Genomic DNA, 9030 nt, shown 5'->3' on the forward strand with positions numbered 1-9030 from the left:
AGAACAAAATAATATAACTTCTTCTCAGCACCTCACAGAACCTTCTCCAAAATTTACTATATATGGGCCAAAAAGAAAACCTCAAAAAATATAAGAAAATGAAAACAACTCCTTGTATCCTATCAAACCACCATAGTATAAAGCTGGACTTTACAACAACAACAGAAACAACAGAAAGCCTACAAACTTACAGAAAATTAAAAGCTCTCTAATCAATAATCATTGAGTCAGGGAGGAAATAAAGAAAGGAATGAAAGACTTTCTAGAGTTCAATGAAAATGAGGCCACAGCATACTCAAACCTAGGGGACACAACGAAATCAGTACTAAGAAGAAAGTTCATAGCACCAAGTGCCTTCATAAAGAAATAGGAGAGATCTCACATTAGTCACCCTGGCACTTAAATCTCACAGAGACCCAACAAAGAAAGAGAATTTCAGACCAATCTCCTTTATGAACATTGATGCAAAAATAATAAAATATTGGCAAGCTGAATCCAAACACACATCAAAGATATTATCTGCTACACTGAAGCACACCTGAAAGTTCTAGAACAAAAAGAATCGAGCACACCCAAGAAGAGTAAATGGCAGGAGATAATCAAACTCAGCACTCAAATCAATAAAATAGAAACAAAGAGAACAGCACAAAGAATGGAAGAAACCAAGATCTGGTTCTTTGAGAAAATCAACAAGATAGACAAAACCTCAGCCAAACTAACTAAAAGACAGAGAGACCATATCCAAAATAACAAAATCAGAAATGAAAAAAGAGGTATAACAACAGACACCTAGGAAATCAAAAGAATCATTAGGTCTTATTACAAAAACCTGTACTCCACTAAATTGGAGAATCTAAAATGAAATGGACAAATTCCTAGATATATACCACTTACCAAAGCTAAATCAAGATCAGACAAACTATGTAATAGTCCTATAGCCCCTAAAGAAATAAAAGCAGTCATCAAAAGTCTCCCGACGACAAAAGTCCAAAGACAGATGGTTTTACTGCAGAAGTGTACTAGACTTTCAAAGAAGAGCTAAAACCAAACTATTCCACAAAATAGAAATAAGGAACATTGCCAAACTCATTCTATGAGGCCACAGTCACCCTGATACTTAAACCTCACAGAGACCCAACAAAAAAAGAGAATTTCAGACCAATCTCCCTTATGAACACTAATGCCAAAATACTCAATAAAATATTGGCAAACTGAATCCAAGAACACATCGAAGGTATTATCCACCATGATCAGGTAGGTTTCATTCCAGGAATTAAAGGATGGTTAAATATATGAAAACCCGTCAAAAAAAAAAAAAAAGAAAACCCGTCAATGTAACCCACCATATAAACAAACTGAGGAAAAGAACACATGATCATCTCATTAGATATTGAAAAGGCCTTCAACGAAATCCAAACCCCCCTGATGTTTAAAGTCTTGGAGAGATCAGGAACACAAGGCACATACCTAAACACAATGAAGGCAATATACAGAGAGCCTACAGCCAACATCAAATTAAATGAAGGAAATCTTAAAAGCATTTTCACTGAAATCAGGAACAAAGCCGCCCATTCTTTCCATACCTATTCAACACAGTACTTGAAGTTCTAGCTAAAGCAATAAGACAGCTAAAAGAGATCAAGGGGATACAAACTGGAAAAGAAGTCAAAGTATCCCTATTTGTAGATGGTATAACAGTAAACATAAGCAACGCCCAAAATTCTATCAGAGAACTCATACAGGTGATAAACGCCTTCAGGAAAAGGGCTGGATACAAAATTAACTCAAAAAATGGTAGCCCCCCTTTATTACAAACTACAAATGGATGGAGAAAGAAATTAATTAGAAGATGGAAAGATCTCCCATGCTTATCAGTCAGAGGTTTAACATAGTAAATATGGCCATCTTACTAAAAGCAATCTACAGATGCAGTGCAATTGCCATCAAAATACCTACACAATTATTTACATACCTTGAAAGAACACTTTTCAACTTCTTATAGAAAAAAATAAAACAAAACAATAAAACAGGAATAGCTAAGACAATTCTGTGCAATAAAAGAACTTCAGGAGGTATCTCCATCCCTGATTTCAAGTTATACTACAGAGCAATTGTAATTAAAAAAAAAACTCCATGGTATTGGCATAGAAACAGACTAGTTGATCAATAGAATTGAATAGAAGACACATAAATAAATCCACACACCTAAAACCACTTGATTTTTGACAAAGAAGCCAAAATCATACAATGGGAAAAAGATAGCATCTTCAACTAATGGTGCTGGTCTAACTGGATGTATGTATGTAGAAAAAGGCAAATAGATCCTTATCTATTACCCTGCATAAAACTCAAGTCCAAGTGGATCAAAGAACTCAACATAAAGCCAAATACACTAAATCTGTTAGAAGAAAACCTAGGAGTCCAGCATAACTGTTTTCTGAGAGGCTTTGTCTGGCAGCTGATGGATACCCAAGCCAAGCAATGGGCTGACCTTGGGGAGTGCTTCAGAAGAGTGGAAGGAAGGATAGAGGAAGGGGGTAGGGGTAAGGGGCAGGGGTCAAGTACACCACAAGAAGACTTACAGAGTTATCTAGCCTTGGCCCACGGTGGCTCACAGAGACTGAACCACCAACCAAAGAGTGTGCATGCATGGACTAAACCTAGACCCCTTACACATATGAGGCAGATGTGCAGCTTGGTCATGTGGGTTCCCTAAAAATAGGACTAGTGGCTGTCTCCGACTGTCTAAAGCTGTTACCTGCCAGTGATTCCTTTTCTTCTACCTGGCCTGTCTTGTCACTCCCTGGTGAGAAAGGATGTGCTTAGTCCTGCTGTGACTTGAGATATCAGGATGGATTGGTACCACACAGGAGCCTCCCTTCTCTGAGAGGAAGCAGAAGGGTGAGTGGGAGCAAGAGTGTATGTGGGTAGGGCTGGGAAGAGAAGAGGGAGGGGCCTGGGATCTGGATGTAAAGTGACTAAATAAATAAATAAATACGTAAGTAAGTAAGTAAATGGAGAAAAATTAAATACATTCAATTCTGTCATTTCAGGGGAAATCCAACTACAAACTTAGAAAGAGGAATCAGTTTCTTTTATTGAATAAATGCCACATTTCTATGAAAAAAATCCCTGGGCTGCACAAGAGCTTTTGACAGCCAGAGCCCCCAGCAGGCCCAGGCTGGACCAGGCCTGCAATGACAGCCACAGCAACAGGAATTTTTCATAACTTTTTGACAGCTATTCCTTGGCTAGATGTGGCTACAAATTTAGACAATTAAGGCCATGTGGTGCTGCTTTAATTAACAATTAAGGACTGTTAATCTTTACTGACAATAAAATGTCTTTGGTTTCTGTTCTTTACTGTCTTTGTATTCCTCTCGGAGGATGGAGGGACAAGAACCAGAATGGAGGTCAAAGATGGTCTTCATCTGTCAGCTGTTGGATTATCCATCAGGACCTGATATTGACAGGGTTATGGGTCCAAGGACTTTCACTCTCTCTGTCCAGGGTAGGTATGGGGAGGTGAAATTATCTGTAGGAGGACTGCATACCTCTAACCTGACTAGGATGTGCTTCAAGCAACAGAAGTATTTATGGGAGGTGGGAGGGCTAGGGACCTTTAACCTGTCAGTTTAGGATAATGATGGGGTGTGTGATGTGTGACACCCCATACCTGGCCAGGACAGGTAGATAGTCATAGCATAGTGGAAGTGTGTGTGGGAACAGAAGGTCTGGGGAGCTTCGCACCTGTCTGTGTACAATGGTCAGGGAGCTCTTGGGGAGGGAGTGGGTACAAAAGGTGGGTTGTCTGGAGCCTCTTACCTATCTGAAACTGATGTTTGTTGAAAACTGTTTTTTTTTATAATTATGACACAATATCCATACGCCGATAAAATATATATTTGAAGACATAAAGTACCAAACTTGCAACTAGTGGAAGATGGAAAAACAAACAAAAGTAAATGAAAAAAAAAAAGCAAATTGGGAGACTGGAATTATTTGCAAAATATAAATACGGGTTCCTACAAATCAGTATGAAAACTGTTAGCAATTGACATTAAATAATAGGCAAAGGACACAAAAAGGCAAGTCCCAACAAAGTGGTACCAATGAATTGCATTACACAGCTCAGTCTGCCATCACAAAATACCACCCTGGATAACTTAAGCATCTTACACAATTCTAAAGACAAAGATCCAAAGTCCAGATGGATCTTTATAAAGTCCAAGATCCAGTTGCTACCATAGTCATGTTCTGATGAAGTTTTCTCTTGGCTGGCAGACATCTTCCTACAGCATCTTTGCAGCTGGGAATGAGGGTAAGAGGGAGTTCTGTGTCTCATAAAGCCACCTTACTGAATTAGGGTCCCACCTCTAACGCCATTTAACCTGATCACTTACACCTTTTTTGTTTGGCTTAATTCTTTGTATGCTTGACAATTTCATATGTGTGCATGACTAATTTAATCAGGTCTACTTCCACCACCCCCACTGGATTTACCTGGGCTCCTTCCCCAACCTGTCTGCCTCGCAGGTTCATGTCCTTTTTTGGTTTTTTAAAGGAATAATCCACTGTGTCTAATTAGCGCTGCTGGTAAGTGCATGGGTGTGGGGTCATCCACTGGAGCATGTTTACTTTCTAATTACCATCCCTCCAAATAAGTCACACTGTGGGTGGAAGGGTCAGGGAAGGAATCACAATTTAACCCATATCATGAAAAATAGTTATTTGAAAATATAACCAATCTTAGCTAACATCCAAAACTGCATCTCATATAACAGTTTTCAATATTTCAATGATTTCTAATTATTTGCAGTTGAATATTAGAAGAATTTATTTATAACAGCCACTGTTGTCAAATATTTAGGGAACAGTTTCATTTACAATTGGAATAATAAAATAGTGCAAGATTTGCATAAGGTAAGAGCAAATATACATATAAGTTTCAATTTTTAGTTAATTCGGTTCAGGATTTGTGTTTATCACAACTTATAGAAATACTTGCAGGCTAATAAAACAAATTTAAGGAAAATCTTGATACTGAATGTATCGTGTTTTATTTTTCTTGAGGCAAGACCTCACGCAGCTGAGGCTCACCTCAAAGTTACTGTCAAAGATGAGATTGAATTTCTTATCCTCTTACCTCCACTCTCAAGTGCTGAGATTACAAGTGTGCACTACCATGTCCAGTTTATACTGTGTTTTCTTCCCTCCTGATCACTCTCATGCCATGTCTCGCTTCCCTGTGAGCACCCTCCTTAGGGCACCCTGCACATCAGGGTTCCGAAGGCTGTAGATGACTGGGTTCAGCATGGGACTGATGACAGTGTTGAGGATGCCAATGCCCTTGTCCTTGTCTGAGGATTCCACTGACCCCAGCCTCATGTAGCTGAAGACACCTGTCCCGTAGAAGATGCCTACCACAGTGAGGTGAGAGCCGCATGTGGAGAATGCTTTTTTCCTGCCCTCAGAAGATCGTATTCTCAGAACTGCAACTGCCACGTGGATGTAAGAGGTGACAATGAGAATCACAGGTGCACCAGCCATGAGGACACCCAGACCAAAGAGCAGCAGCTCATTGAGCTGGGTACTGGAGCAGGAGAGCTGGAAGAGCTGGGGCAGATCACAATAGAAGTGATTGATCACATTGGGGCCACAGAAGTTGAGTGTGGATATGGCCACAGTGTGGGTCAGTGCATTGCTGAAGGCACAAGCCCAGGACGTGGCCACCAAGATCCTCTGGACAGTGTGGTTCATGCGGGTGCTATAGGTGAGGGGCCGGCAGATGGCCAGGAAGCGGTCATAAGCCATGGCTGTCAACAGGAAGCAGTCAACCCCAGCCAGCTGATGGAAGAAGAAGAGCTGTGTGAGGCAGGCTCCATATGGAATTGTACGCTTGTGAGACAAGAGACGACCCAACATGGATGGAACAGTGACACTGATGCATCCAACATCCAACATGGACAGATTCCCCAGGAAGAAGTACATGGGGGTGTGGAGTTTGGGTTCCACCAAGACAGCTGCCAGGATGCTGAGGTTGCCCCCAACTGTGAGCAGGTAGGCAAAGAGGAAGATTACAAAGATGGCTGGCTGCAGCCCTGCCGTCTCTACCAAGCCCAGAAGAATGAACTCAGTAACTGCTGTTCCATTGCTCTCAACTTTGGACTCCATGAATTCCTGTTATAAGACATTTCAGAGTAGAAATAATCTATCTTTACTGTAATTAGTTAATAAAAATGCACTGGTCCACTTTCATATGCTAAGCCTGGGTAAACTTCTACGTATCCCAGGGGATGGTTTCTTTCCTCTGGCCAAACCTTATTGTCTTCAGTTCTTGGCTTTCACGTCGAATCCTCACCTGTCAGTTGCCTGATGGTACCATCGCCTCAGATATTTCTCCACATACCATGAGAGTAAGTTGATGGATAAAGAAAATGTGTTATATTCGTGCAGTGGAAAAATAAAACAAAGAAGAAACCGCCAACAGTAAAACTGTCTAAGTAAAATTCAAAAACAAAAAGACAAAAACATGGGAAACTCGGAATTATGAGAAAATCAGTGAGGTAGGTAAATTCAGTCATGGCGATACATGAAAGAGGTTGAGTCAAGTTGAAGGGCAGCCCGAGCAACATGATGAGAGGAGGGACAAAAGCAAAGGGCAGGGCAGGGATGGGAGAGGGGGACATACAAATCAAGACTTTTACAAATCAGCAGTAATCTACTATGAAATCTAAAAGTCTCAATTTTTAATAGATGCCATAATTTGGTGTAAATCAAGAAAGAGTACACCATGAATAAATTTTTACCTGAGGCATGTACATGGCCACCTAGAAAACTGACTAGAACAAAATGCCCCTCAGTTCCACCAACACGTAGGAAAACGGGAGCTTTCAGATTTACTCCCCCACACTTTTCTTTTAATCCCAAGTGAGCTACAAGTCATATTCGTGTCATGGTCGCAATGTGTTATATAGTAATGTCTTACATTTGTGTTTACACACACATGCACACACTCACACATGTGTGCATGTGCTGGTTCCTCAGGTTCACAGAGGCCCTTCATGGCTGAGTGACCGTCCTTCCTCTCCTCTGTGTTTTAGGACTGAGGAGTTGCTCCCCAGAAGACCCAAAAGTTTCAGATTCCTACACAAATTTTTCTCAATTATTCTATAAAATAATAAAATAACACTTATTCCATGATTCCCTGTTTTTGTAAAGTCCACTAATAACAAACCAGTTCCACTCATTAAGTTAGTCACCATCTTGGGTAACCCAACTTCAGGACACAGTTGGATTCCATGATGTCCATCCCAAGAGCCTCAGACCTTCACCATGCCACACACTGTCATTCCAACTGCTGCAATGCCTTGATTTCTATAATCAGCAAATAAATGAATGAACCATTTTAAATGTAAAAAACAAACAAACAAACAAACCAGTTCTCACCAGCATGAATCTGTGTGGGTTCAGTAGTGTGTGTTAAAGCATGTTGGATGTTGTGTGCACACTTGAGCAGAGGAGTACTTTCAGAACTTTCATCTTCTACTTATCCAGCAAATTCCTTTCTTTGATGTTACTTTTTGTGAATTTTTTTTGTTTCTGCAACTTTCAATTTCTTTTTCTTATTTTTATTAGTTCTTTGAAGATTCATATAATGCATTTTAATTATATTCACCCCTACTCCCACTCTTCCCAGACCTGCCTTTCCCCTTCCATGTTCAATTTTGTGTCCTCCTCTTCCCCCGCCCCACTATATAGTACAATTTATGCTATTCATATACTTTTGGATGCATGACCTTCACTAGAGGATTGATCTACCTGTAAGAAGCCATGCCCATGCAAATATAATTGTTAATTATCTATGTCTTCATTAAAATTAGCTTTGATACACTCATGTCTGATTTCTTTTTATTATTATTATTACTATTGCTATTTTACCAAGTTTCTTCTTTGATGCTTTCTTGCCACCATCCTTGAGGCTTTGTCCATGGGTGCTGGGAATCAGGTCCTCACAGGTGTGTAGCAAACCCTGTACTGACTGGCCATCTGCCAACCCCCGTATTTATAAAATGCCTAGTTTTCTATCTTAAAAATTGTCCTTCCTAGGTGTGTTTTTGTATGACTGCTAACCTCCATGAGGCCATGGTCATGAGGGCATCAGAGGAAAGATTTGTATCAGGGACCCAGCAAAGTGTCCACTGATCTAGCCAGTCAAGATACCTCTTCTAGCCCAGTGCCCAAGAAGAATATCTTAAGTCTGGGCACTATACATATGCAGAAGACTGAAACTAGGTCCCTATTCTTCACCATAAATGGAAAAGAACTACAAATGGACTAAAGGGCCTAAAGAAAAATATGAGACTGCTAGAAGACAACAGGAGAAGCACTCCATGACAGCAATTTGACAAGGCAGTTTTGGATAAGGCCCCCTAAGCACATGCAATCAAAGCAAAACAGACCAGTGGGGTTACATTCAGATCAGAGGCTGCAACATAGCAAAGAAACAGAACATCCGAGGAAGTCAGACCGCGCAACAGCAAGCACCCACATCATCCTGCTTTCTACCTCATTTCTATTAGGAATTATACCTTTAAAATAACAAGTTTTAGATTACGGACTGCTAACTGCTTCATAAAAACAGGCCAATTAAAACCATAATTTAAAATCTGACGACAGTGGAGGGCAATATAAATTACAACAAGCCAAACCAAACCTCTAAACCAGCCCGAATAGGCAATTCTCAAAAGAAGACACACAGGTGGCCAGCAAGCTCGTGAGACAGACTCCCTTCACAGCGCCAGTGCTGGTTGCATCTTGACCTAGAAAAGCTATAAAGATCATGAAGTGTCCAGCTCATCGTGTGATAGACACAAAGAGAGAGAGGGCTACTGCTATAAAGTTTGCCTGGCACTTTGGGAATTCTCTTGCAGCGGTTATTGGAGGTGGGAGGTGATGAAATGTGAGTTGCCTAGCACACTCAGGAGGGACACTTGCATTGGGTCAAACTCCCTGGGATCTAGTGCATAT

The 9030-nt window shown here is 40.6% G+C and overlaps 1 protein-coding gene across 1 annotated transcript; it reads right to left on the minus strand.

The window, feature by feature from the left end:
• Positions 1 to 5226: 5226 nt before the first annotated feature.
• Positions 5227 to 6174, minus strand: LOC127199802 (olfactory receptor 3A1-like). The gene has a single exon (XM_051157791.1). The coding sequence runs from the start codon at positions 6172 to 6174 to the stop codon at positions 5227 to 5229; it is 948 nt and encodes a 315-aa protein (XP_051013748.1).
• Between the last annotated feature and the right edge of the window lie 2856 nt (positions 6175 to 9030).

This window comes from Acomys russatus, chromosome 16 (assembly GCF_903995435.1).
Source record: "Acomys russatus chromosome 16, mAcoRus1.1, whole genome shotgun sequence".
Lineage (NCBI taxonomy): Eukaryota > Metazoa > Chordata > Mammalia > Rodentia > Muridae > Acomys > Acomys russatus.